Raw genomic sequence first — 27,412 nt, 5'->3', positions numbered from 1 at the left:
ATTTACTTTTGATCTAGTTCTGATCTTACCAACAATATAAAACATCATCATAATGTTTTATTAAAATTTTTAGCCTTTTTTTTTATCTATAACAAATGTTATTCTTGTCTTTGACATGTTACCTTTAATAATTCCAATTATTTGTTTAAAAAATATTCTTAACTCCTTGTGACTGTGTTTTGAAAAATGTAATTTAAATTATTATTGTCGCCCCACATTGTTGACCCGCGGAGCATGCTGGGAGAAGTAGGCAAGAACCTCCTCAGTGGCTCGCGGGGTGGTGGTCGTCCTCCGGTCTCCTCCTCCGGTCTCCTCCTCGGCGGCGAACTCACCTCGGACCAGCCCCGCGTGCCTGTGGAGGCTCTAACGCCATGTAACGAGCAGGACTCCGACCCCTTCTCCCTACAGGACGGACACACAACAGACACAATGGCCGTCGGTGAGTTTTACGTGCGGCTACATGCTAGCATTGAAGCTAGCTTAGAGGGGAGAACAACACGTCGGCAACAAAAACGACTTTAAATGAAATAACAATGTCTCCAATGTGCCGGTTACACGTCGCTGACACACGTCGGTGATGTGTGACTGTTGTCGAATGAGTAAAGATGGAGCCTGTCGTCGGTCCCGCTACGAACATGGAGGATGAGTCCCGTTAGCTGCTCGTCAGTGACTCTCCCGTGTTTCCTCCAGAGAACGTGAGCGTGGTGTTCAAGCTGTACTGCCTGACGGTGATGACCCTGGTGGCGGCCACGTACACGGTGGTCCTGCGGTACACGAGGACCATCTCGTCCGGGGACCTGTACTTCTCCACCACCGCCGTGTGCATCACCGAGGTCATTAAACTCGTGCTGAGCCTGGGCATGTTGACAAAGTAAGAGTCCGCCAGCTTCACTCCAAACCCGGGGAGCCGAACACAATGTACACAACATGGAATCTATTGTTGTTATTGTCAAAACTGATGAATCTGCCAGCTGTTGGTTAATCGATTAATCATCTTTGGTAGAAAGTGGAGCCTGCTCCATTGGGGGGTTTGGGGGCAGATACTGTAGTTAGGGACTAATACATGTTCAATACCAATATTCATGTAACTGTTATCGAGTTACATGAATAGTACTATTACCTCGTTTACAATATATCCGACTAAAGAATTTAAAGAAAACATTAAGAGAAATCATAAATAAACAATCACATTTGTCAAATAGGAAAGTCAAGGGCAAAAGTAAAAGCCAATTATTATTGATAAAACAATCTAATTTAAATCAATTAATATAGAATCAGCTTGATGTAAGAATAGAAACTGAATATAGATCAAATTTGATGTGATCCATGAATTATTCTCTGGGAAATTGAGGAAAACAATTCCAAAACAATGCTAGATGTTTTTGTCATCCACTTTGGAACACGTACAACAATTCGATGTTTAAAACACTACACATGTGTTTAGATTTAATTTAAGTTTGTCCATATTTCCTCTTCTCCTCCTTTTAATGGTCTGTTTTCACGTCTTCTCCTCCAGAGAGACCGGAAGCCTCAGCAGGCTGAAGAACGCCCTCGTGGAGCACGTGCTCTACAGCCCCAAGGAGCTGCTGAAGCTGAGCGTGCCCTCGGTCGTGTACGGAGTTCAGAACAACATGGCCTTTCTGGCCCTGAGCAACCTCGATGCTGCAGTTTATCAGGTAGCGATTTGAATGATGTTCAAATGAAAGTACAGTGTTCATCCAATTGGAAACTTTCAGGCCTCCTTCCCTTGTTATAAATATAAAAAACACATAGTAGTTTGACTCCAGCTGTGTTTTTCTGTTTAGGTGACCTATCAGCTGAAGATCCCGTGCACGGCCCTGTGCACGGTCCTCATGCTGAACCGCTCTCTGAGCCGGCTGCAGTGGTTCTCTGTCTTCATGCTCTGCGGAGGCGTCACCCTCGTACAGTGGAGGCCTGTTGAAGCCACCAAAGTTCAGGTACGGGTGACACATCACTGTCTGTGTCATGTGACCCCCGCCGTCATGGATGCTGCTTGTGATTACCGGGTGGCTCATGTTTACGTCTCCCCTCCCTAGATCGAGCAAAATCCTTTAGTTGGCTTCATGGCCATCGCCGTTGCGGTCATCTGCTCTGGATTTGCAGGTAACTGTGAGCACGAGTTTTCTCAAGGCACTGTGTGATGTGCATTCAAATGTGAAACTGAAGTGGCTGAGTGACGTGTTTTTATTTGCATGGGAGGTGATTTACCTGCCGTCTGGTTTCAGACTTGTGTGTTTTTTGGATCTAACTTGTGTTCCCGCTCTGATTTAAGGTGTTTACTTTGAGAAGGTGCTGAAGAGCTCCGACACGTCTCTGTGGGTGAGGAACATACAGATGTACCTGTCGGGCATCGTGGTCACACTGATGGGAGTTTTCATGAAGGACGGTGAAAACGTTCTGGAAAAAGGCTTCTTTTTCGGTTACACACCCTGGGTGTGCTTTGTAGTGTGTAAGTTCGATTAAAGCAGAGAATGCTATTCTATTCATTTACATGTTTTTCACAATTGTTCGGTTGACACTTTTCCGTCTGTGCTGTCAGTGCTGGCCAGTGTGGGGGGTCTGTACACGTCAGTGGTGGTGAAGTACACAGACAACATCATGAAAGGCTTCTCCGCTGCGGCCGCCATCGTCATCTCCACTGTTGCATCTGTCATCTTGTTCGGCCTACAGATAAGTAAGTTAACCCCAACGTTGACAGATGGACGGCTGAGAAACGTTTTTCTGGTCCAGCTTGTTCTGAGATGAGGAAATGTGTGTGTTTAGTGCATATTATTTGTTGATGAATCTATCCTGAACCGGTTCACAGTGTGTGGAGGAGGAGAGAAACAATGTTTAAACAAGTTATCTGAGTGAGGAAACAATTCTTGACGGCCCTGCGCGTCTGTGCCGCCATGTCCTACAACCGTCTTACTCTTTTCTTTTTCTCCCGCTCTTGTGCAGCAATCACATTTGCCTCTGGTGCCTTACTCGTGTGCGTCTCCATCTACCTGTATGGACTTCCAAAGCTAGACACGTCCAAGCTGAGCCAGAAGGACGCAGAGTCCAAACAGAAACTGATCACTGTGTGAGTCACCGAGCTGCAGCAGGACCAGGTGTGCTGGACGGGGTGTGGAGGTCAAGAGGCTCCCGCCCTCCAGGGATCAGGGAGCCGATCCAGCTGTTTGTCAAATGAACACTCGGTTGGACTCGCTCCGTTTTCAGTTCATCACGAAGACGACAGCTTTCGCGCCACTTCCATGTTTCAATCCAGCTCACCAGAAATCAGTGTTTTTTTTTCAATTTTATTATTTTTGAAATCAAATTCATATTAGTTTATTTTGTAAAGTTTGTAAATAATGGCAAGCAATCAGTGAAATCTTGTTTTCATCTTCAACCACGCTGGAGTGAAATGATTCAACTATAGACACGTTTACTTTGGGGCCTCTATGTATTTTATCAGAGGCGTTTGAATATCACAACTCCATCTAACAGTTATTATTTGAATTAGTCTGTGTTAGTCTCTTATACTCATAACCACATGATGCTGATTATTAACAGGCCCAAGCCACAGGAGAACAAACATGGAAAGGAGGAAGAGAAGGTTGCATGTGTGATGTTTAATATCTTCACTGTCTCGTGTCTTTCGTATCAGATCTGTGTTGGATTCTGCTTTGTTTAAAAGCTCTTATTAAATTTCAATGGAAATATGTTACAAACAAATAGTGCCTCTGAACTTTTTGACTGTTTACAAATGAGCTGACAGGGTTTCCTTAGAGTGGATGGTCAATAAAACTCTTCTCTTATCTCCCTTAAACAGTTTATCAATGAAATTCATTTACATTTTGTGTTCCTGTTGATAAAAAAACAAACTGTTACTCCATTTAGAGTTTAGTAAACTGGTTCTGTGTACTTGTACCAGTCGGAGCTCTGTCATCTACATCAACTGTGAATGACATCACTCAGCTCTGGTTTTTACAGATGTGGACAATGATCAATATAAAAACTCTGTTACTTGATCACAATCCCAGTGAGAGATAAAAGGAACCTGAATTCAATTTTTAAAAATAAGATTATTTTTAATAGGTAAGGCTCTTATTTACAGTACAGTTTATCTACAGCCACTTGCAGCAGTGACATAACATTGGTTATCGTTTGATGTACTTTCACATTTCACATTTTATCAACCGGCGTGATGCCGAGGACCCTCATCCCGTTGGCCAGGACTGAGCAGGATCTGCTGAACAGACGTAATCTCGCCTATTGACATGGAACACATGAAAAGAAACCATGATTTAAAATATCTTAAATATAAACTTCGGCAAAATTCCATCTTAAACCCAATGTATGAATGATTTGAATCACAACATTTATCAGAATTTCCAAATCCTGAAGCCTGTCTCTCCAGAGAAGCTTGTGTTTTCGTCTGCGTTTGGTTGTTTGCAGGATCTCGAAAAACGACTCAACTTATTGGTATGAGGCATGAGGGCCAGTCTAGTTGTATTACGTTACATGATGGTGCATTTAAAGGAATACAAATGTCTCTGTCTACCTGTGCAACTTCCTGAGGGCTTCCCTTCACCGGTAGCTCCCTGTGTGCTGTGGCGATCAGGTGACTAGAAGAGTGAGAAGTAAAAACGTGAATACTTAGGAGTACACAGTTGAATTTACACGTTTGCATGTTAATATGGAAGCAAATTGCATTTACTTGAGAGAAACTTATCCTTTGTTTAGAATAAAAAAAATTGATCTCAGAATTCAGAGAAAACTTTCTTTGAAATAGAATCTGGTCTGTTTTACAAAATTAAATATCATAAGATATTTTCAGGAGAACAGAGCAAAACTTCGATTTCCTAAGTGAAAGCTTTACAAATCCTGCTCCTTACCACAGCTTCAACAGGAAGTTGACAAGATGTTTGGGTTGGAGATCCTGGGCGGACTGATACAACACCTCGTCATAACTGCATCAAAACAAAGGGTGGTTTGTTAAAGGTGCAGCGGATTTAGGGGATGGTGGTGATGGAGGAGTGGTTTGCTTACCGAAGGAGGTGCTGCAGGACGGTCACACTCGACTGCTCGAGGAGAAGAGACGGGTCGAACGTCGCAGCATCCATTTCTTCATTCCTCCGGATCAAACTGCAGTAACACAAAACAAGTCTTGTTGGCATCGGACAGGTTCAATCCATCATGCAAATGTTTCTGGTTTCAGTGGGTTGGGATTTTTAAATATGGATGTCATGCAAGATTGATATTGTGTTTTTCAAAACTGCAAACAAACCTTAAAAAAAAACTAGCAACTGAAATCAGCCAGTGGAGTAATATGCAGCACAACAGAATGCAAATATTCCGTGTTTTACTATTTTCAGCGGCGAACAGATACAGACCTGCAGAGTCGAGCATGTGTGTATTGGAGGAAGACGCCCGTGTCTCCCTGTGCCTGCAGCATCCTGTCCCAGTCAAAGTTGTAGTCGGAGTACAGGGGACCTTTAAAGTCCTGAAACACAGAAATGAAAAATCCATAAATTCCTGTCTGTCATTAGATCACAGAGTTAGTGGATGTGAAGTTTAATTCACCTGAATTATCAGGGCGCTGATTCCCACTTTCTCTGCCGTGTCCTCTGGGTCGTCCAGTTCCTTTGTTGCTGTGGAGAATTGTTGTCACTTTATTTACATCATTCACAAATATGTAAATCCATCTTTAAATTTGAGGTGTTGCAGTTAAATGTCAAATGGAAGATCTGAGTTACTACTATAATATATTAATGTTAACATGCTTCCTGTGACACATGCAAACAGATTTTTGTATAGAAATAAATCCCTTAATGTATTTGACAGACTTTTTGATTGGCTCATGTTGTGTAACATCCTGGTCCGGGCTTCGTCCAGCACGTCCTCCAGAAACACCACCTCACCGGTCCTGGTCTTCATCCCCCGCACCAGGCCGAAGGAAACGTGCTGACAGCTGCAGAGCAGGAAGTACACACATGACTCGAGACACACACAATACAACACTGTAACAATACTAACTTAAAAGTAGAATTGTTATTATTATTAATGTATACGGAAACTTTAAGTTGAAAATGACTGAAGAGTGATTTTAGGTCATTCATACACTGCTGGGTACTTTGATCTATACCAACATAGAATGTTTTATAAGTTAATCATATACATTGTGAATTTAAATCAATTTTTCTGTAAATCTCAATTATCCAAAGCCGTCAGATAAAAGTAGTTTAGTAAAAAACTTGTAGATTTCCCTCTGAAATGTTGTGTAGAGCATGTAGAGTCTCTTATATTATAAACAAGCCATCTATAACTTGTATATAAAATAGTCTAGTAAAGCACAAACTGTATTTACTGAGTGAATATGTTTCACCGTCTAGGATGTGGTGAAACCTTCACAGCTCGGACTCTTCTAGAGCAGAAAAAAGTGATTCTTATTAAATCTTTGGTCTGTTGTCGGTGGAGTCCGGATTCAATTATTATGAAACCAAAAAGGAATTCCCTTTTCATTCCATTCTTAATTTCTGCTCTAGCTGTTTTACAGACAGTGCAGATAGACTTGTTAGTAAGAAAAATTTTCCCAGTATTTCAATATTTGAGTGTAAAGTTTCTTTCTTTATAAAGTTACTGTGTATTTCCGTCAGTGTGATGAGTAAATTATAAAATGTCTGTGTGATGTGTGGTGTCTCTCCTGCTACCTCTCCGCCCAAGGATGACCCATGGCGAGAAGAATCTGGAACAACTGCTGGAAGTGAGTCGCTTGACTTTTATCCGTCTTACAAAAGAAAAAGACAAAGAAATACAGACGCAGCAGTGATTGACGTGTAAAAGCAAACAAGCAAGAAACTCCAGTGATAATAATAATAATCGAATTTCAAGAGGAAAGGGAGTTGAACAAATCTTCACTTGGATGATGTGTTTTCTACGTTCACACATAAACAAAGACAAGAATCTAGAGAAGTTAAACCAGGGTGGGAGACTGACCTCATTGTGGCTAAAATATAAGTATCACAGTTTGTCACGCTAACTACTCATCACTTCCATCTGCTGTGAAAAGTAGTCGTTTTTGTGGTAGATGAATGTGTTTGGTGCTTTGTATGAAGTTCTCTTTAAACTAGAGGACAGAGGTGAACAAGTGAAACGGTGAATGAGCCAGAGTCCTCACCACATAAATCATCTCATCAAAGTGGTACTTCTGTTTTCGGTCAACAGCTGCAGCCAGATCTCTGGAATGGAGAAAATGCAAAAGAGGTTAACGCTGCACGGTTGACTGTTGTTAAGACAAGAGATCTTTTTGGGGTTATTTTCACCTTTATTGGATAATTGATAGTAAAGAGATAAACCAATAGTAGAATTTCGGTTTTTATGATATATATTTATGATATAGCTTTCTCCAGGCCTGAAAAACTATTCTGTAAAGGATAGGGACTATGACTCGCACTGACCTGGTGATGTAGAGCGTTGTGCCGTCGCTGCGGAGCACCGTGCAGACGCTGCTCCCGTCTCCATCAGGGGAAAGATCCACTACACCCGTTCCCTTCCTGTAATAACACATACAGTGTGATAATACAACTCCCATCGGTGCTGGGTGCATATTCTTATAAACAACACTAGAAGAAAAATAAGGTTACCATTAGACTCTATCTTCTTGCTAACAAACAAACAAACAAACACTTCTGGCCCCATTTCCTGATCAGAAACCATCACATACTGTCACATACTCTGAGGTTTTCAACAGGCCTCCACTCCGCAGCTGCTGCACCACTTCCTGGGCCTGACCTTGGTGCTCGGACTCCCCGGAGTAAATATCAAAGTGGACGCCTAAACGCTGCAAAGACCAGATTTCAGTTTGTGAAAGGTTAGAATTATGTTTTGTTTCATTTCTCCCATTAAGTGTGTACTTTGGAGATTTAACTCTTTGCGGTGCCGTGCGGCTGGCTGTACCTTGTAAATGTGTTGATACTCGCTCACTGTGATGTCTCTGAACTGTTGCCACAGGGACACGGCGTGGCTGTCATGCTGCTCCAGCTGTCTAAAGAAGTCTCTGGCGTTCTGCTTCACTTCCTCACTATGCTCTGCTTCTTTGTTCACTTGGACATACACCTGAAAGAGGACACGTCACTTGGCTTGTGAAGTATGCACTGTTCTTTAGATTGCATTACAGGATCTTGCTCACATGCAAACTCACCTCGAACAAATGCTGCAGTGGATTCTGTTTTAATTTCTCCTGAGATCCAAACTGTTCAAACCCAGCTCCGAGCAAACCTGAAATCAAAGAGGACACACTAACATCTGGGATGTTATGATACTGGTTCAATGTTTTAATATGCTGGATTCAGAAAAAGTCAGATTTATTTTTAAACTTTCTTTATCCCTGAGAGAAGTGTTTTCTGTTATTGACATTTTCACCCTTCTCCAGGGGAATGACAAATGGGTTGTGAATTAAAAAAAATTGAATTGAGGGAACTGATATTTATGAGCTTTTCAAATGTGTGCCGGGTGCTGGGCCGTGGTCTAATGACCTTCTAGTTTGCACATGAGCTACTCACCAAACTGCATTCCCCAGTCTCCAAGGTAGTTCATTCGAATGACGTTGTTTCCGAGGGTTTGCTTCAGGTTGGCGATGAAGTTACCTGGAGAGGGGGTTCATTTCTTTGATAATTATTCAAAGTCGTCAGATCAAAACGGGAAGTTCAAATTAGAACAAACGATCATTTGTAGTAATATTCTTTCATTTAAGGTTTCAAGTCATTTGTTCTTCAGCCTTATGACCAAATTATATACAAGTAGCAGACTTTTCACTCTTGGAAAAATTAGCTTTGCTGCCCCCTGATGGTCAAACAATAGATCGGCTGACACATAGTGATGTTTGTGCAATGACCTAATACTGGCTGATTTATCAATGAAGCTCTAGTTCACAGTGTAGCTCACATCACATACATATGGATCATTCACTGCTAATTTGGCTTTAGTTACAGAATAAATTAACTCACCAATAATTGTCGACCGCAAGTGTCCAGCATGAAATTTTTTGGCGATGTTAGGAGAGCTGCAACAAACGAACACAACCTGTGTGTGTTAGAATCTTTATAAAATTATTCATTCATATATAAAAGGTGAAGATACACAAAAGAAAATACACAAAGACAAACATACCTGTATTCCACTAATGTTGTTCCTCTCTTGAGACTATTTAAAAGTTCACTATTTAAACCAAACTTTGTATCGTCCTGATTTTCTAACGGCTCCAACATTTTCTAAAACAAATCAAGCAGGAGGATTTTAGAAACAACAGAAACAAAAAAAGACTATTTCCCATCACTGTGTAAATGTCGGCTCACACACCTCCACAAAAAGCCTGCGATTGACTGTGAAGTTGATCATCCCTCGATCAGCAGAGATGTTTTCCACCACGCTGTCCTGCTTCAGCTGAGATACACAACAAGAACCACAACTTAAAAACAACACTTTGTCTAATGTGTGACCTTTAAAGAGCCAAGACTGTGGAACCTTGTGTGAACACTATGTTACAGAGGTATATAGACACAAAAACTGAAATTATAATAATACATTTGTTGATCAACAGAATATTAATATGCAATAATGTGCGAATCAAGCAAATACACTTTCCTCTGCTTAACATCATTGTACATTGAATGTACTTTGAGGGAAGAATTTAGACATATCCTTTAATTAAAGAATAGACGGGGAATATGGGCTGAAATGCGAGTGTTTACAATGTAGAGACGTAGTAATGCTGCTTTCTCCCTTTTCCATAATTCCTGTGAGATCTATCTTACCTGAGCGGCAAAGTCTTCCGCCTGCAGCTGAACATCTCCGCTGGACGGTAATACTCCACTGGCTCGTAGAGTGTTGATGGACAGTTTGAAGTCAGCCGTCTTCCTGAGGAGAACGAGATCATCAAGCTTTAATAAACTGGTGAGAGGACAAAATAAAACACTGCATGTTTCATCAGGGTGTTGTCTTATGTTGAGTGCAGTGAAGGGAATTATGCTTTAATAACAGAAGTTAGAATTTAGAACAATTAAAAGATTTATTATTAACACTACGCAGCAAGGGTTATTTATAAATCATTTGTTTGAAGGCCTTATCTGGCTCAAACTGCTTCTATCTTTATTGTTAAGAGTACAGCTATAATTTGAAGTGCTTCTATCTTTATTTATTTAGAGTTCAGTTAGGGTTAGGGCTATAGTTAAAATATTGAAATCCTGACAGTGTTTCAAAAACAAACATAAGAGGACATGTATTTATCAAAAAGTATAATTTAAATAATGCTATTAAAACACACTTTATGCTTGTGTATTTCTTTGAGTCGTAACACAAACCCCAGGATCTTGTGTGTGAACTTTCCCTGCACATGATGTGTTTGTTCTTTGTTGATAAAGAACTGATAAATAAAGACACTTAACTGTTTCTTAAAGACAGGAACAGCTGACAGGGCTGGAGTGAACACGTCCTCGTGCTGCTGCAGGGTCCTGCTCAGCTGCACGCACACAAACACACACACGCACAGACACACACAGACACACACACAGTCAATGACAGAACGAGGCTCAACACCATTCTTGTTTTGATTTGTCTCCAGGGTCACAGGCATGTTAGCATTAGCACGTTAGCATTGTCATTGTGGACGTTCGGCCTCGTTACCTTCGCTGCGATTCTTCTCCTGAAGAAGTTCGCCATGTTTCCTACAAAGTGCGAACACGAGGTTTTAATCCTCGTTGAGAAACATTAGGTAAAATCCGCTCATGTTGTGTTCACAGGCTGCAGCAATGTGTGCCAGTGTACTTCCGCCCGGCAGCAGCGCTTCCGGTCGGCTCGTCCAATCACAAGCTTTGTTGCCAGTAACGTCACCGACTCAGAAACATTTGCACAGGAAAGGGGCGGGGTTTACTGCGTATGGCCAATCACAGACCTGGTTGGACTGACAGCAGAGCCTCATATTTCCCAACGAGGATCAAACCGTTACATGAAGAAATCAGAGGAGAATAAACAGTTCAACCAGAATAAAATAAACAGAGATGAAATGTTTTATTTAACCACAAAACCGAACAATCTCACATAATTCCCAAAACAATGAGAATGGATAAAATATATCTTTATTAAATATATTTTATTTATTATTTATATGTTTAACATCTTAAATGTTAAGTTTCAATGCTGTGAACACAACAAACTAATTCGGTTCACGTAGAAATGTCAGAGATGATTTTTCACCATATAAAATCAAAGCAGTGAAAGCAGTTCGTGTTTCTGCTGACCTCTAGTGGTGGAAGTTGATGCGTTCCCCTGGAGGATGGAGGTGCTACAGAATCATCGTTTCAACTAAAAGGTCAACGTAAGAAGCATTTTCTGAGAGAATCTAACTGAGCATAACAATAAATCAACTTCCTTGGAAACAAACAAGAAAATGTGGAATGTACACGAACAATATGACCATTAAATCAATAAATGTAGAAATACCAATATAAGAAACTAAGGAAAAAATAAACTATTAGAGTAATGAATAAATACATGTCGAAAAACACATATACATTTTCGTTACAAGCTGTATGTATTGTTTCATGTCTTTATTTCCACCTGTATCGTTCGTGCACTTCACAGGAACACATCTCACACAGAAGGTATTTGGGGCACTGGCCCTTTAAGAGGACGCGCGTGCGCACGGCGCAGAGAAAGTTAACTCCTGAACTTCGCAGCTCGAGATTTTTCTGAGTGGGATTAATAAAGAAGCAGCAGGAAAAGACGCTGCGGCCGCGGACATGGCTTTCCGCAGGAGGAGCAAGAGCTACCCCTTCTTCAGCCAGGAGTTCCTCATCCAGAACCACGCGGACATCGTGTTCACGCTGGTCATTTTCATTCTCATTGGGCTGATGTTCGAGGTGAGCCCAACTTCTTCTTCTTCTTCTTCTTCCTCCTCCTCTTCTTCTCCTTCTTCTCCTCCATGGGGTCACTCAGATGTTTTCAGATGTTTTGCAACTCCTCCTGCTCCTTCACACGTGAAACCAGGTCAGTGAGGAACCAGAGGGATTTTGGGGTTTGGTTTGTGAAAAAGTTCAGTTCTTGGAAGAAAATGTGCATCAGTGCTGTCGGACATGTTTGCTGCTTCCTCACTTTTTATCCACTCAGTAAAGTGGAGAATGGGAGGATTGGGGCTGAGAGAGGGAGAGAGAGGCTGCAGAAAACTTCAGGGTTCAACCTGGAACTTTATTTTTCTACTCTCCTGTGTTGCTTGTTTATGGTTTAACCCTGAATGGACGTTTGTTTGAATCCATGCATAGTTGTTTAAAACTCTTTCCTCAGCACAAACATCCTCTAAAGCTTTTCATGGTGTTACTTCCTTCTCTCTAACAATCACCTGTTTTACCCTCAGTCTTCTTCCACTTTTCAGTAAATTCAATCCTCTGCAGCACTTTTTTTTTCTGCATCCAAATCGTGTCAGAAACCACGTACAGGCGGGTTCAGGTAGGGGGGGGGATTTCAAATTAAAAGCCTCGCTGTTGGTAAGCTGGAGTTGTAGCACACGACCGTGATTTAGGTTTTATTTTGAAAGGGCAAATCGGAAAGGGTGTGGTTAATGTCGCTAGCTCGACGCTGGTAGTTAACTGCCACGTCTCAATCTCTGAGCTGCTGCTGGAGGCTCAGCTGACACTCACCTTTAAATGCATATACATATGTACACATGGTGTATACAAACACACACACACACATACATGTATACAGATAAACATATATACACATTTTATATACACACACATACTTTTTACACACATATATACACATTGTATGTACACACATACATTTTATATACAAACACACTCACAAACATAAACCTACACACACAGACACAAACACATTTTATATACATTCACACACTTATACACACACATATATATATATACGCATATATATAGATAAACATATACACACATATCAACACACATACGTACATAGATATACATTTACAAATACGCACTTATGTACATACGTGCACCTGCGCCCGTACATAGACACACACTTGCACACACACACACACTGACAGTTTCTCATACGTGTGAACAGAAACAAACCTTCAGGCTCCACAGTCTCACTTCAGAGCCTGGTTGTGGTCACACAGCTGCTCGGCTGAAACAAATAAGATGGAGGGGATTTCCTTCAGTTTTCTTGGTTTGGGGGAGAAGGAGTTGCAGCTGGTTTTCAGTCTGAGGTTTCGGGGTTGACAGTTCACGCGTGTGGCCGCGGTGTTCAAGGGACGAATGGTGACTGTGGTGCTCAAACTGGGACCAGGCCACCAAGAGGGTCCCATGTGGTTCTGATGCAGTGGTGTATACATATTCACCATATATTACAGACAGCTATCCAAGGCAAAGAGATGTAAATAATAATAATAATTTTCTGACTCCAGGCTAATGAAGAAGTATTCAAATCTTTAAAAAGTTTTTTCAAATTCCCTTTTCAAAACCTCGTCAGACCTTCAACAGGTCCAGAAGTGATCTGAGAAGTGAAACTTGGCCGAGCTTCTCACGGTTCACTGACACATTCGACCCTTTGAGACGAGGCCGCAGGGCGACATCGCTTTACTTCCAGAGTTTGAGGAAACACGCTCTAACGTCTCGTGTCTTCGAGGGGGATACTTGACATGAAATATTTTTGGAAGCTGTGTCACAGCCTCCACATCCCAGGTCCACACAAGCCGCATCATGCTGACATATTCTTTTAACGGCGCACCTCAGAGAGTTCACCTCCCAGTGGCTAATTACAACCCCAAGGGAGGAGGAGGAGGATTGACTGACAGTATTACAAACATTATATGTTCAGATAAGCTTGGATTCTTACTCCCTGTCCCCCTACACACACATGCATGGGATTTGTCGATGTCTCACTCGGACGCTGCTGATTACCATCTCGTCTCATTTGCAGGCTACAGCGAAGACGGCCATACTGTTCATTCAGCCCCAGTACAATGTCACCACACTATCACCAGGTACGCTCTGCAATGTAACACTTATTATTCAGTTCATTCCCAGCAGATGATCCATTTAGCCTCAGTTTCACTTCTGCATGTTGCCATTATTGTGTTACTGCTGTCAAAGGGCGATTACAAGCACGCCTCACGTTGCACAAGGAGGTTTCACACGCCTCTCACTGCAAACATGCTGTGTGTGTTTGTGTGTGTGTTTAGAGGGAGAGGTGACGCTGTACCACTACGGATGGAAGGACTCTGCCACCATCCTTTTCTATTTCTTCATCACCATCATACTCCATGCCGTAGTGCAGGAGTATCTTCTGGATGTAAGTACGTGGTCAGAGTGAACCACATTGCATCGAGGAATCGGAGGAGTCGTACAGATTGCACACACTCATGGTTATTAGTCCCCCAAATATGCCTGTTTTTTTTATTCAAGATCCATAAATGAGTTCCCTGGGAAATCGGTGAAAAGTTTTCATACAAATGCAATTAAGATAAGACTAGACTCAATTCAAACCGAAGAAAAGTCTTGAACCTTATTGGGCATCGCACCAGGAGCAGAATGAAGAAGAGACGGTAGCATTTGATCCATCCCACTAAACACTGCCCATGTGTCATTGTGTAGAAATAGGCCAGTAGGTTTTAGTTTAGCTCCATCACAATGGTTTCCAGAGAGTCTTGAAAGGAACTCCCACAAATAGCCAGTTCCAGCTGCATTTACCTGATCTGTTTGTTTTTTGGTGTCCGCGCTGCAGAAGGTGAACCGGCGTCTCCACCTCTCCAAGAGCAAGAACACCAAGTTCAACGAGTCGGGTCAACTGTGTGTGTTTCACCTGGTGTCCAGCGTATGGAGCCTTTACGTTCTCGTAACAGTAAGTGAGATTTTACTCGTACTGTTAAGGATGTGTGTGTTGTTTAAACTCTGAGCAGACACAGTGATGACGTGTCTCTCATGTCTCCACACAGGAAGGATATGTCCTGCATCCCAGCAGCCTTTGGGAGAACTATCCCCATGTTCACCTCAGGTATGACCGATGAGTTCCCCCTACCACTGTCAGTGTCATCTTGGCTAAACAAATAAACATTGTTTGTAGATTATAATGATTTTGTGTACATAAAACGTACAGTTACATACTTTTAGATGTTTTACTAATGAATCACTACAAAGTTAAACCACACAATGTGCATTTTGGGACCACGAGGCCTCAGTAACTTTGGTCGACCTCCTGTAGTTTGTGTCTTATCATCATTTCCTCAGAGTCAAAAGTTTAACAGGGAACACTGTAGAAGATTAAACTAAACGCAGCGACTTTTTATGCTAGATTTTTTGGCTTTTAACCAGGTTTTACAAAGGTTTATAAACTGCCTTTAACTGCTGCTGCTTTCTCTCTCTCTCTGACTCTCCCTCTCTCTCTCTCTCTCTCTCTCTCTCTGTCTGTATCTGTGGTGCAGGTTTCAGGTGAAGTTTTTCTACCTCACTCAGCTGGCTTACTGGCTCCATGCCCTGCCGGAGCTCTACTTCCAGAAAGTACGGAAGGTCAGTGAGGGGATCCTGGGAACTGGAGGAGTTAAGGGAGTGTGACCAGAGAACATGAGTGTGTGGGTGTGTGTGTGTCTGTCTCTGTGTGTCCGGCATGTGTGTGTGATTTGGATGGAGAATGAGAAACAACAAAAGGCTTGTACGTTTGTGAATAAACACAGTTGTTTGTTTTTTCAGGAGGAGATTTCCCGCCAGCTGCAGTACATCTGCCTGTATCTGCTGCACATCGCTGCAGCCTATCTGTTAAAGTAAGCATCCGACGGAAGGGACTTTCTTTTAAAATCCTTTAAACTCAGAGTCTGGCCAAGAAATACTTCTCCACTTGTTTTTTCCTCCTTGCTCCTCGGCCCTGACTGCCTCTCTCTTGTTTCCCGTGTAGTTTGAGTCGTGTGGGTGTGGTCCTGCTCTTCCTCCAGTACGTGTCAGAAGTGGGCTTCCACATCGCCAGACTCTTCTATTTCACCGATGAGAACCATCACAAAATGTAAGTAACTTCAACACTGTTTCCAAAAATCCAGGTTTACTAAGTTTGATATGACACAAAATTAGTATGAATTGATTTGAATACAGCCCTCGGGCAAAAGGGAGAAGAGGTTGAATGCTTGAGGTTTCTCTGCTTGTCTCTGGTGCCTCCTCTTCTTCCTCATTTACGTCAAAAGCAAACACACAATCCCTGCTGGTGGTTTTATTTTTCCACTGTGACTCAACCCTCAAAATAAAATACTTGAACTACAGACTGTTGGTATTTCCTTATCACAAACACTGAACTCTTTACACTCTCGAAGAAGTAGTCCTCCCCCAGCTGCTGTATCACATGTTTTTAGTGTTTTCCACCTTTAACAGTGCATTTTATTGTTGCCTTGTTTGGTTTGATGGTCGTCAGGGTTGATTATCTCAGCTGCTTGAATCTTTTTATTGATTGTGTCTCTGTGTGTGGTGGTTTCAGGTTTGACCTGTGGGCGGTCGGCTTTGTGTTTACACGGATGACCACTCTGACCCTGATGTTCCTGGCTGTTGGCTTCGGTTTGGCTCGTGCTGAGAACCAGGGGCTGGACTGGGAGACGGGAAACTTCAACACCGTGCTGATTAGGTAAAGCCACACGTGGGCTGGCAGAAAAACACTTGTGTCCTACATTTGTTGGACAATGATTCATTTTGTGGCACAGACGTTATTTTTTACAGCTGTCATAACAACTAAAGAGCAAGAAACACCCATAAAAGAAAGTGTTGACGTTTTTGTTAAAACATAAAAACAACACATTTTTAAGCTTAGTGACAGAAAATATATGATCTCCACGTAACATTAAATTTAATAAGTCATTATTATGATGTGATATTCAGAACATTGATTATGGAAATGTCTCAAACTGTAACTCTTAAACTCAGGGTTCAAACAGTGGTCTAGATCTAACCGTGTTACCAGGAGTCAGCTTCTGTAAAACCCTGAGAAATTAAGGAATTCAGACCTTGATCCAATAACGCATGTCAAGGCAAGAGAGTAATTTCATTAATGTGCAATGTAAGGCCCGTTTCCCCCCCAAACCCCCCACACACAATTGCACTAATCTTCTTGCCTTGGGGCCCCGGCAGGATGACTGTTCTACTGCTGGTGTGTTTGATCCAATCCTGGCTACTCTGGAAGTTTATCCGCTTCCAGCTGAGGCGCTGGAGGGAGTTCAGACACGAACAGGCCGTCCGCAAGAAGGCCGGCCCAAAACAACCGCTACGGACACTGAAGAGAGACTCGCGTGAGTACAGGCACCTGGTCAAACATGTTTCATCACACACGGATGGACTTGCATGATGAATAGCTGAAGTGGAGGCAACGGGACAACCGTTTCACAACATTAGTTTTCAGGAATGTGACGTGTCATGATTCCTTCTAAAAGCTACACTGTGTAACTTTCTGAGCAACAGCGCCCCCTGCAGCCAGCGGCGCTCTGACTGCCTAGTCCCACCAACTGAACAGTGGATATTACCCATAATCCACGGCTTCCTGAACTGCTGCTGTAACAAATCCACCAAACTCTGTAAAGAATTCTTCCTATTTTAAATGTTTCCTGCTGAATATTGGAAATAAACTCTGGTTTTGAATGATTTCAAAGTCTTTTCAACTGATCTACAGTTCAGCTTTACTCTTCAACTTGTTGGACCGGATTCTGACAATTAACGCTGCGACTATCAGTCGGTTAGACACTTTCCACAGGACATCGTTCCTGCTCAAAAACTTACGTAAAGCCAGAACAGAGTGGGGATGAAAGCGACAGCATTCTCTCTGTTCCAAGTTAGTGAACCATCAAACTAATTTTGAAGCTGCTGTTTTAAGGGGAAAAAAGTTGCATACCGTTGCTTTGTCCAGATCACTGTATATGTTCTGCATTAACATCCTCTCGCCTCATTTCTCTCTCTCTGCTAGTTGGTCACCATGAAAACGGAGTTCTTAAAGCGGAGAACGGAGCCTCTCCTCGGACCAAAAAACTAAAATCCACCTAAGAAAACACACAGACTGGCCTGAACAGCAGCCTTAGCCCAGGCTAAGGTTTTCTCAACAGCAGAACAGGGGAACTGGTGGCCTGTGGCCACGGGGCTCCTGGTTGACTTCGTCCTGAGATGTTAAAGGGACTCAGTCGCTTGAATGCTGGAAAATGGAAACCAAGGAAATCTCTTTGAGCCCAAAAAGACATTTACTCTTCTCATCATATCAGTATTTTCATACATCCTCGCAGCCTGCTCTCCCTACCCCAAGGAACACCACTGTATGCATAAAGTGAAAGCAGTGAATGGCACACAAGTTACTGTGCGTGTCAGTGATGAATGTGTCAGTGCATTTCCTCATACATAAGTACTGTATTGGTTGTAGTGTTTGCAGCTCTTCCCATTGAGCCGGCTTTGCTTGTGTTCTGGTCTGATCCATTGGAGCAGAATGATTGTTACTGATGATATGCTTTGATATGAGCTTACTGTATGCCGGCTGTAGCGTTATCCCTTAACCAAGCCAAGAGAAGGGATTCTGACCAAACAATGGGGATCACCTATAGGCTCCTCCCAATGATTTACATCTGTCACTGGTCACTTAATAGAAATGTATCGAGTATGTATGTTGGATATTACCGCATGCCATTCCATGTTTTTTTTTTGTTAATTACTTTATTAAATAATGCAATTTTCTCAAGATAAAGACTTGTCTGTGTTTCTATTTCATTGTGTACCCACGTATCTTGAGATATTGCGTTCATGGGAATGGGACGCAGCGGACGTTTGAGAACAAGCCTACATATACACACAAGTTCACACACATGTACACACTATACAAGTTCTCATGCTTCCAAACACAGTGGATACATATAACACCCAGACACACACACAAATGAGAATACAGCACATAAACCAGGCCAAGGATGTTCATTATAATATAGTGTATCCATAGATATGTAGAGATTTTATTAAATCATTGATTCAAGTAAAACTGAAGGACAGGCAGAATAAAACCGATGAGTCACCTTGACGCTCAGACAATAATAATGAGATGATTAGCTGACTGTTAAACCATCTTGGTCACTTGGCTTTATTTCACTGCCCCTTCACTCAGCTTCTGACGCACAGAGTCCAGCGTCTCAGAAGGGATCTGGCTTGATATGGACTCCAGGTATGTGAGGACGTATTGGTCGGCATCGGTCAGCACAAAGCGGTGTCCCAAAGCTAAAGTAACAGACAGACAAGAGTAAGATGACATTAGCTGAACTTTCCCACTTTGGTGTTCCCATCAAAGTTGGGACCATCATACTGGTTTATACAAGATTAAGATGCAGTTATTAGTCCCAAACACATGCACAGACATGCAAAGGCACACTCATGCAGGTAGGGAAATTTAACCTCTGCTTTTGACCCATCTGGTGCAGGACACACAGAGCAGTGAGCAACCATGTACGGTGCCCGGGGAGCAGATGTTGGGGGAGAAAGGTGCCTTGCTCAGGGGCACTAGACAGGGTAGAGACAATCCTCTTGGATTTTTGGACAGATCAATCCAGGTTCGTCTTTTTGTTGTTTCTCCGTGGAGTCCAACCAGAGACGAACCAGAGACCTTTTCTGCCCATAGTCCAAGTTTCTGCCACTAGACCACCGCCTCTCTAATGAGTTACACATCCCTGAGTAAGCATTCTTTTTGTAAACCCATTTGCAACAAAGCTAATAAATATAGGCCGCTGTGATCCTCACCTTCCACAGAGGCTCCAATAGCAAAGTCTGCAGGTGAGTAGAACTCGAGATTCTCCAGAGTGGAGCCCGGCTTGGGGATGCGCGTCTTTTCCAGGAACTTGCCACTGATCATTCCTGAGTTGCGACCGGGCTTCTCATAAATACTGATCATGTCGTTGGACAGGTAGTAGGTCAGAATGAAACGTCGGGATTTGTCCACGGGATACTTTGAGTTCTGGAATGTCAGTAACACAGGGGAAGCTTCAGTGTTTCACAGAACCTGTACACACAATACAGTGTAATAGAGTAATAGAGTGTGTAATGGAAACAAGTCAAATTAGGTAGGAAGTCCCACCTTGTGAGAAAGAGAAAGCCAATGCAGGTTTTTAAATGTGAGTGGGAAAATTACAACCAACAGGAAGGTAATGTAGAGTTGTAAACATGGGCTAAATGTGGTCTAAGTCAATTCTGGTTTTGAATTTTGTCTGGTTAATCAGTGAAATGTGTTTCCAGGGTCACATTTTCCTGGGTCATGTTTTGATTACTGGATTAGACCAAGTGGCACAAACCTATTCCCTGATGTCTACTCACCAGTGTGGCACCATAGCGCAGCTCTTTGAGGTTGTTCTCCAGCATCTTCATCACATCCTTCCTCGGAGGCTTGGGAACCAGAGACAAACAATTCTGGAGAGAATCTTCAAGTGACCCGAAGCCATTGTAGGGAGGAACCTCCTGTAGATGTGAACAACATGGACGTGAGAGGGTTATGGACGAGAGCAAATAGCTGACACAACACAAGTCAGATTACATTGTCTTCAGATTTGTGAAAGAAAACGACTCACCCTCTTCCTGTCGTGATACATGTCAACCTTCTTTGGAACTTCAATGGGTTTCATCTCCATGTCAGGGTGGTTGGTCTGGAAATACTCTTTAGTGAAGCCATCGTAGTCGTACAGCATGAAGGAACGGGACAGCAGCTTCACTGTGTGACCCAGCTGGAAGTCTGTGGGTGAGAAGTACTCGTCCACCTCATGCTTTGAGACCTCCAGCACACAGCTGGGGAAGGGCCCTGAAAGGAAATAAGACAGGAACAATGATGTAGTGACTAAATAATGAAATTGCCACCATATAATAATTTTTGCTGGAATATTTGTTGTCATCAACTGAATGTTTCTTTTAGAAATTGCATGATCCATAACTTTGCATCTTACGTGGTTTGAGTTTCTTGGGCAGCCTCTGTCGGCGCATCACGACCGGGAAGGGATCACGACCGCTGTTGGGTTCGTGGACCTCTCTGATCTCCACTGTGTCGTCCGCGAGGAAGTAGTGGATGGTAACGTTCCTGGTTTGCCTGTACAGACGGTGAGCGTCATCCCACAGGGCGAAGAAACGCAGCACCTGAACAGAGAGAAGTCGACAGACTGAAACTAGAACTGGATCCTTAAGGCTCCTGTTTTCAGAGGCGTTTGAATATATGTTAATGTACTAGAGCTTCTGTGTTGTTAGCTGTCTGGATCAGAGTTTTGAATAGTTACTCAGGGAGTTTGGAGCAGAGGGAGTTAACTTTACCTTGCCGTCCAAAGTGAGAAACTGGTGGTAGGGGTCGAATTCTGAGGGTGTGATGTGGAAAGACAGAGGGATTTTTCGTCCTCTGGTGTAAGGGTCAACTGGCATCGGCTGAGGGGCGTTCAAAGGGATTCCCTCACTTGCCATGAACTCCTGTTTACAGGGACAGAGATTATTTTCAACAACTGACAGGTACATATTAAATATACAGAAAAATAAACATTTTGTACCTTTGTAAACTCATCACAGTGTGTGATGTGGTAATTGACCCCGTACACATCCAGGTCTATGCCAAGGTTGAGGTCTTTATAATGGTAATGGTCTCCACGTTCTTTATTGGGCACACGCTGCCGTTTCAGCCGTTTCCCCTGCAGTAACCCAGTGTTTTTCACTCTGGGCTCATAGATGAGCATGCTGTCATCCTCGAGGTAGTAGTAGATCATCACAGGGCGCACACGGTACACCTCGTCAGGTGAAAACAGGACGTCCTCCTGAAAGTATGCATAGAAGCGCAGCACCTACAGGACAAAAGGTTAGTGAACAGACAAACTAAAACCATCCAGCACTCTTCTTAGTCTTCAAAGTTGTACCTCACCTTCTTGTCTAAGGCCACGTGAGCTGGTACGAACTCTTCAGGTGGGATCTTGTAAAGGGATTCCACCCTCAAGTCCGGTGTTATCAAGGTCAGCTTGTTGATCTTCTGCTGGAGCAGCTGATCTGACAGATGAGCATCCTGTCCGATGTCATCCCCGGGCCGATGGGGGAGAGGGAAGCCGTACTTGTAGTGGAGAGTCTGGGATCGATGGAAGGCAGACTTCTGCAGGGAAAGATCATACACAAGAACACGCATTAGATCTTTTCAATCTGAGAAGTATACATAAATCAATTCAATGCATAAAAACCTGTCTGACACACAACCTAGGAGTGGACAGAAAAATACTAGTAAAAGATAAATAATTGGAAATATTATTTGTGATGTTTAATAGTAAACCTCACGACTTGAGACCTCAACAGATTTTTTTCTTGGTAAATTGGAAAGAAAATTTCTTTCAAATCCTTCTGTCAACAGTGCAGTTAATAGAAAGTTAAAATGTTATTCTAAAAACCTGCTTAAACTGGAGAAACGCAAGAAGAACATTAGTATCACAGCAAGTAAACTGTAAATATTAAATAACTTCAGTTTGGATAAACTTTGTGAAACGTTAAACCCTCCTGTTATTTACACTTAAAAACCTTTTAAATCAAGATGGCCAGTTACACATTAAGGAATTAGCATTAGAAAAACGTACGTACCGTGACATCTTGAAAAGTGTTTCCGGGTAAGAAAGGTAATCCGTGGCTGTTCCAGTACCAAGACATTGCTCCAAATAAACTTTTCCCTGTGTTTGTGTTCTCTGTTTCTTCAGCTCTACAACCCGATAAACAATATAATTTATACTCAATGTTTATTGGAACCGAATGATCACAATTGAGGCCATAGAAGTTAATTGCATAGTAAGACAAGACAGTTTGGTGAATGAGGCAATACTATAGTATTGTCTCCAATTTGTATGTTTAATTGCTATGTCTATTATTCATGTTTAGGCAATATTTGGAAATGAGACTGTAACCAACAAGGTTTCCAAAAAATGAAGTAAGAAATTATCTTTTGTTCCCCCATCATCCATATGGCCCCAGTTGATCGCAGACCCTGCCTGTAGGAGCAGCGTATGGATGTTTGAAATACATTTGTTTTTTAAAATACCTTTTCCCTCTGACCAAGAAGTGAATGCAGTTCCTGGTTTGTACCCAAATATGGTTTTGTGCTTCAAAGTGCCTTCTTCTTCTTTGAGCTTTGTTTCACCAAAGCTCACCTGTATTTGACAGGTATAAAGGAGTGGTCCGTTATTTTACACTTTAATAATTGCCTTTCTTTCCATTTGAACGTTCACATTGAAGCCACTGCATGATGCCTTTGATCTCTGACAGCCATTAGACAAAAACCTGTACATATTTTGCATCAAGTTTTATTTATTTATTGTGGAATGATGTACTCTTCAAAGGTTTTGAATCATATTCTTGTGGACAGATTTATTGAGCAGGGAACAACACAGAGGGCATCTGGCCTTCACTGGCATCACGAGGCAGCTCCTCTACTTCACCACCTGATTTACAATAAGAGAAAGATGTTAGGGCTTAATTTTGTGAATTTAAAGAATGTAAACTAACTAAGTATCACTGACAAACTAGTTAATAGAGAAGATGATAGCTGACTATTTAACCATGTTGTTCACCTGAATAACCAGGCTGGGTATTCACTTCCCCTTCACTCAGCTTCTGACGCACAGAGTCCAGCGTCTCAGAAGGGATCTGACTTGACATGGACTCCAGGTATGTGAGGACGTATTGGTCGGCATCGGTCAGCACAAAACGGTGCCCGAAAACTAAAGAGAAGACAGACAGGGAAGAGAAAGATGACATTAGCTGAGCTTTCTCTCTTTGGTATTGATCCCTATTAAACTTGGGACCATCGCACTGGTTGTGATAATGAGCTACACGTCCCCTGTTGATGCTGTAGTATCTGAGTAGGAATTCCTTTTGTAAACACCATTTGCAGCAAGGCTAATAAATGTAGGCCACTGTGATCCTCACCGTCCACAGTGGCTCCAATAGCAAAGTCTGCAGGTGAGTAGAACTCGGGATCATCCACAGTGGAGCCCGGCTTGGGGATGCGCGTCTTCTCCAGGAACTTGCCACTGATGATCCCCGAGTTGCGAGAGGGCTTCTCAAAAATACTGATCATGTCGTTGGACAGGAAGTAGGTCATAACAAAATGTCGGCCGTCGTCTGAAGGGTTCTGTGAGACCTGGAATGTCAATAACATAGGGACAGCTTCACCAAACAGAGAAATGATCTGTTTTAATAATAATGATAACTAATCATTTGTATTTTACTTTTAAAAGAATAACTCAAAAGAGACATATATAAAAACAGAAAAGCGGACCTGATAGATTAGAGTGAGCAATGAAAACAAGTAATAACAGTTTTGTTTGCGAAATTATTTAAGAGAGGATAGATCTTAGTTCCTCAGGTAGGCAGGTCCAGCTCTAACAAAGGACATTATTAACAAGGTGCTCCATGGGAACAGTAAGGAGGATCGCAGGTAGCGTTCAGTGACGTAAAGTTACAGCTAACAGGCAGCTGGTGTAGAGTTTCCTAGTATGTGCGTAATATGGCTCCCTCTTTACTGGCAATGGGTTCGAATCTTGTCTGAGTTACACTCCTTGGGTCGTTTTTTGATTCCTGGATTAGACCAAGTGGCACAAACCTATTTCCTGATGTCGACTCACCATTGTGGCACCGTAACGCAACACTTTGAGGTTGTTCTCCAGCATCTTCATCACATTCTTCCTCGGAGGCTCTGGAATCAGGGACAAACAATTCTGGAGAGAATCTTCAAGGGAACCAAAGCCATTGTAGGGAGGAACCTCCTGTAGATAGATAGATAGATGGATACTTTATTAATCCCGTAGGAAATTTAGATCATCCAGTAGCTTGTACACTTAACACATCAGTGACATACATACATAAATCATATATGGAGAACATATTTACACATACAGGAATGGAATGCAATGATGTGAATTGTGTCAGTGTCCAGTAGGAAAGTGTTCTTGTGCTGCTGAGTGGATAACAAATAAAATATATATCTACAAAAACAGCAGAAAAATATATCTATATATAAATATATAGATATATAAGAATATATAAGATGTGGACGAGAGCAAATAGATAACACAACACAAGTCAGATTACATCGTCTTCAGTTTTGTGAAAGCACAGATGAAGACAGATTTTATATTTCTCACCCTCTTCCTGTTGTGATGCACGTCAACCTTCTTTGGAACTACAATGGGTTTCATCTCCATGTCAGAGTGGTTGGTCTGGAAATACTCTTTAGTGAAGTCATCGCAGTCGTACAGCACGAAGGGACGGCCCCGCAGCTTCACTGTGTGACCCAGCTGGAAGTCTGTGGGTGAGAAGTACTCGTCCACCTCATGCTTTGAGACCTCCAGCACACAGCTGGGGAAGGGCCCTGAAAGGAAATAAGACAGGAACAATGATGTAGTGACTAAATAATGAAAATGCCAGAATATAATCATTACTTGTTATTATTTGCTATTTGTTTTCTTTTTAAATGTCTTTATCGTTACAACTTCATACCACTGACACTGATTGATCATACAAATTCAAGCCAGCAGTTCAATGTTTTGCATCTTACGTGGTTTGAGTTTCTTGGGCAGCCTCTGTCGGCGCATCACGACCGGGAAGGGATCCCGACCGCTGTTGGGTTCGTGGACCTCTCTGATCTCCACTGTGTCGTCCGCGAGGAAATAGTGGATGGTAACGTTCCTGGTTTCTTTGTACAGTGAGTCGGCGTCATCCCACAGGGCGAAGAAACACAGCACCTGAACAGAGAGAAGTGAACAGACTGAAACTAGACCTGGTTCATTGCAGCTCAGGTTTTCTGAGGCGTTTGAATATATGTTAATGTACTAGAGCTTCTGTGTTGTTAGCTGGCCGAGGTTAGAGTTTGTAATAGTTACTCAGGGAGCTCGGAGGGAATTTACTTTACCTTGCCGTCCAAAGTGAGAAACTGGTGGTAGGGGTCGGTCTCGGTGGGTGTGGTGTGGGCAGGCTCAGGGATTTCACGACTTTTGCTGTAAGGGTCAACTGGCATCGGCTGAGGGTCGTTCAAAACAATGCCCTCGCTTTCCATGAACTCCTGTTTACAGGGACAGAGACTGTTATTATCAACAACTGACAGGTACATATTACGTAGACAGAAACATAAACAGGTTGTACCGTTGTAAACTCATCGCAGTCGGTGATGTGGTAAATGACCCCGTACACATCCAGGTCTATGCCAAGGTTGAGGTCTTTATACTGGTAATGGTCTCCTCGTTCATTCTTGGGCACACGCTGCCGTTTCAGCCGTTTCCCCTGCGCTAACCCCGAGTTCTCCACTGTGGGCTCATAGATGAGCATGCTGTCATCCTCGAGGTAGTAGTAGATCATCACAGGGCGCACGCGGTACACCTCGTCAGGTGAAAACAGGACGTCCTCCTGAAAGTATGCATAGAAGCGCAGCACCTACAGGACAAAAGGTTAGTGAACAGACAAACTAAAACCATCCAGCATTCTTCTTAGTCTTCAAAGTTGTGCCTCACCTTCTTGTCTAAGGCCACGTGAGCTGGCACAAAGTCTTGAGGTGGGATCTTGTAAAGGGATTCGAACCTCACATCCGGTATCTGAAAGGTCAGCTGGTTGACCTCCTGCTGCGTCAGCTGTTCGGACAGAAGAGGATCCTGTCCGATGCCCACAGTGGGGCGACGGGGCAGAGGGAAGCCGTTCTTGTAGTTGAGAGTCTGGGATCGATGGAAGGCAGATTTCTGCACGGAAAGATCATTGACAAGAACGTGCATTCGATCTTTTCAATCTGATAAGTAAAAACTCAGGAATCCCATTAAATTGAAGTCAGATTAACATTGTATGTGATCCTATTGTTAAAATATATACAAAATACTGTGCAACGTGAATACCTGTGGGACACACAACCGGGGAGTGGACAGAAAAATACAAGAGAAATAATTGGGATGAATTATCTCTAAATCTACTTGATCACACCTCAAATAAATTTTAAGATTTGAATCCAAGCCATTAATTTCCCTCTGTTGTTAGAAGGCTAAACTAAAAAATGATCTTAAAGTGGAGGAATGCAGGACAAACATAAGCTAAATTATATAACTTCAGTTTGGCTACCGTTAGCTGAACCTTAAACCTTTGCGTCAAGTAAACTTATATACGTTATAATTCAAGCTAACTCGTTCCACTCCAAAGTCATTCGCATAACAACCGCACGTACCGTTACATCCCGGAAAGTGTATCCAGGTAAGAACGGCAATCCGTGGCTGTTCCAGTTCCAAGACATCGCTCCAAACAAACCTTCCCCGGGCTATAGAACTAGTTCTTCAGCTGTAAGGATACAGAGGATACACTATAGAATGTGTAGCTATAACAACAACACAACTCAACAACCGCCGCTGCAGCTGGTGCACAACAGCTCCACCGTGCTACGTGTC

General features: G+C 42.6%; 5 protein-coding genes across 5 annotated transcripts; 2 read left to right on the top strand and 3 right to left on the bottom strand.

The window, feature by feature from the left end:
- The first annotated feature begins 219 nt into the window (after positions 1 to 219).
- slc35a1 (solute carrier family 35 member A1) lies at positions 220 to 3,720 on the top strand. Its single transcript, XM_062410853.1, has 8 exons — positions 220 to 439; positions 691 to 871; positions 1,517 to 1,676; positions 1,806 to 1,958; positions 2,058 to 2,124; positions 2,294 to 2,470; positions 2,561 to 2,695; positions 2,962 to 3,720. The coding sequence occupies exons 1-8, from the start codon at positions 235 to 237 to the stop codon at positions 3,087 to 3,089; spliced, it is 1,206 nt and encodes a 401-aa protein (XP_062266837.1). The 5' UTR covers positions 220 to 234; the 3' UTR covers positions 3,090 to 3,720.
- A 335-nt stretch (positions 3,721 to 4,055) lies between these two features.
- rars2 (arginyl-tRNA synthetase 2, mitochondrial) lies at positions 4,056 to 10,813 on the bottom strand. Its single transcript, XM_062410852.1, has 20 exons — positions 10,669 to 10,813; positions 10,431 to 10,504; positions 9,801 to 9,903; positions 9,346 to 9,429; positions 9,157 to 9,257; positions 8,994 to 9,049; positions 8,550 to 8,633; positions 8,189 to 8,265; positions 7,945 to 8,103; positions 7,722 to 7,828; positions 7,446 to 7,541; positions 7,166 to 7,226; positions 6,699 to 6,775; positions 5,835 to 5,959; positions 5,572 to 5,639; positions 5,382 to 5,491; positions 5,038 to 5,133; positions 4,884 to 4,958; positions 4,550 to 4,613; positions 4,056 to 4,257 (listed from the first exon to the last, which is right to left on the bottom strand). Exons 1-20 carry the CDS (start codon positions 10,702 to 10,704, stop codon positions 4,171 to 4,173), a joined length of 1,740 nt encoding a protein of 579 aa, XP_062266836.1. The 5' UTR covers positions 10,705 to 10,813; the 3' UTR covers positions 4,056 to 4,170.
- An 879-nt stretch (positions 10,814 to 11,692) lies between these two features.
- tram2 (translocation associated membrane protein 2) lies at positions 11,693 to 18,702 on the top strand. Its single transcript, XM_062410854.1, has 11 exons — positions 11,693 to 11,903; positions 13,942 to 14,005; positions 14,204 to 14,313; positions 14,746 to 14,862; positions 14,957 to 15,015; positions 15,443 to 15,527; positions 15,708 to 15,778; positions 15,910 to 16,014; positions 16,477 to 16,620; positions 17,121 to 17,278; positions 17,947 to 18,702. Exons 1-11 carry the CDS (start codon positions 11,784 to 11,786, stop codon positions 18,021 to 18,023), a joined length of 1,110 nt encoding a protein of 369 aa, XP_062266838.1. The 5' UTR covers positions 11,693 to 11,783; the 3' UTR covers positions 18,024 to 18,702.
- A 354-nt stretch (positions 18,703 to 19,056) lies between these two features.
- Positions 19,057 to 22,649, bottom strand: LOC133973600 (EF-hand domain-containing protein 1-like). The gene is made up of 9 exons (XM_062411555.1): positions 22,584 to 22,649; positions 21,886 to 22,107; positions 21,521 to 21,808; positions 21,294 to 21,443; positions 20,936 to 21,122; positions 20,567 to 20,793; positions 20,316 to 20,456; positions 19,746 to 19,959; positions 19,057 to 19,229 (listed from the first exon to the last, which is right to left on the bottom strand). The coding sequence occupies exons 1-9, from the start codon at positions 22,647 to 22,649 to the stop codon at positions 19,096 to 19,098; spliced, it is 1,629 nt and encodes a 542-aa protein (XP_062267539.1). The 3' UTR covers positions 19,057 to 19,095.
- Positions 22,650 to 23,294: 645 nt separating this feature from the next.
- Positions 23,295 to 27,387, bottom strand: efhc1 (EF-hand domain (C-terminal) containing 1). The gene is made up of 10 exons (XM_062411554.1): positions 27,196 to 27,387; positions 26,501 to 26,722; positions 26,136 to 26,423; positions 25,906 to 26,055; positions 25,552 to 25,738; positions 25,139 to 25,365; positions 24,620 to 24,760; positions 23,922 to 24,135; positions 23,564 to 23,713; positions 23,295 to 23,434 (listed from the first exon to the last, which is right to left on the bottom strand). The coding sequence occupies exons 1-10, from the start codon at positions 27,259 to 27,261 to the stop codon at positions 23,361 to 23,363; spliced, it is 1,719 nt and encodes a 572-aa protein (XP_062267538.1). The 5' UTR covers positions 27,262 to 27,387; the 3' UTR covers positions 23,295 to 23,360.
- Positions 27,388 to 27,412: the final 25 nt, after the last annotated feature.

Source organism: Platichthys flesus, chromosome 18 (genome assembly GCF_949316205.1).
Source record: "Platichthys flesus chromosome 18, fPlaFle2.1, whole genome shotgun sequence".
In the NCBI taxonomy this organism is placed as follows: domain Eukaryota; kingdom Metazoa; phylum Chordata; class Actinopteri; order Pleuronectiformes; family Pleuronectidae; genus Platichthys; species Platichthys flesus.
The sequence above is the reverse complement of the archived record's forward strand: the minus strand, read 5'-3'. Positions and strand labels throughout refer to the sequence as shown.

What these genes read in the sequence shown, in the direction of transcription:
- slc35a1 (XM_062410853.1), top strand. Translation starts at nt 235, where the DNA reads ATGCTGGGAGAAGTAGGCAAGAACCTCCTCAGTGGCTCGCGGGGTGGT. An exon ending in AGCCTGGGCATGTTGACAAA is followed by an intron (nt 872 to 1,516) that starts GTAAGAGTCCGC and finishes CTTCTCCTCCAG; the next exon opens with AGAGACCGGAAGCCTCAGCA. An exon ending in CTTGTTCGGCCTACAGATAA is followed by an intron (nt 2,696 to 2,961) that starts GTAAGTTAACCC and finishes GCTCTTGTGCAG; the next exon opens with CAATCACATTTGCCTCTGGT.
- rars2 (XM_062410852.1), bottom strand. Translation starts at nt 10,704, where the DNA reads ATGGCGAACTTCTTCAGGAGAAGAATCGCAGCGAAG. An exon ending in CGGAAGACTTTGCCGCTCAG is followed by an intron (nt 9,430 to 9,800) that starts GTAAGATAGATC and finishes TGTGTATCTCAG; the next exon opens with CTGAAGCAGGACAGCGTGGT. An exon ending in ACAACATTAGTGGAATACAG is followed by an intron (nt 9,050 to 9,156) that starts GTATGTTTGTCT and finishes CGTTTGTTGCAG; the next exon opens with CTCTCCTAACATCGCCAAAA.
- tram2 (XM_062410854.1), top strand. Translation starts at nt 11,784, where the DNA reads ATGGCTTTCCGCAGGAGGAGCAAGAGCTACCCCTTCTTCAGCCAGGAG. An exon ending in TGTCACCACACTATCACCAG is followed by an intron (nt 14,006 to 14,203) that starts GTACGCTCTGCA and finishes GTGTGTGTTTAG; the next exon opens with AGGGAGAGGTGACGCTGTAC. An exon ending in TGCAGGAGTATCTTCTGGAT is followed by an intron (nt 14,314 to 14,745) that starts GTAAGTACGTGG and finishes TCCGCGCTGCAG; the next exon opens with AAGGTGAACCGGCGTCTCCA.
- LOC133973600 (XM_062411555.1), bottom strand. Translation starts at nt 22,649, where the DNA reads ATGTCTTGGTACTGGAACAGCCACGGATTACCTTTCTTACCCGGAAAC. An exon ending in ACGTGGCCTTAGACAAGAAG is followed by an intron (nt 21,809 to 21,885) that starts GTGAGGTACAAC and finishes TTTGTCCTGTAG; the next exon opens with GTGCTGCGCTTCTATGCATA. An exon ending in TGCGCTATGGTGCCACACTG is followed by an intron (nt 19,960 to 20,315) that starts GTGAGTAGACAT and finishes CTGACATTCCAG; the next exon opens with AACTCAAAGTATCCCGTGGA.
- efhc1 (XM_062411554.1), bottom strand. Translation starts at nt 27,261, where the DNA reads ATGTCTTGGAACTGGAACAGCCACGGATTGCCGTTCTTACCTGGATAC. An exon ending in GCCCAAGAAACTCAAACCAC is followed by an intron (nt 25,366 to 25,551) that starts GTAAGATGCAAA and finishes ATTTCCTTTCAG; the next exon opens with GGCCCTTCCCCAGCTGTGTG. An exon ending in TATTGGAGCCACTGTGGACG is followed by an intron (nt 23,714 to 23,921) that starts GTGAGGATCACA and finishes TCTTCTCTTTAG; the next exon opens with TTTTCGGGCACCGTTTTGTG.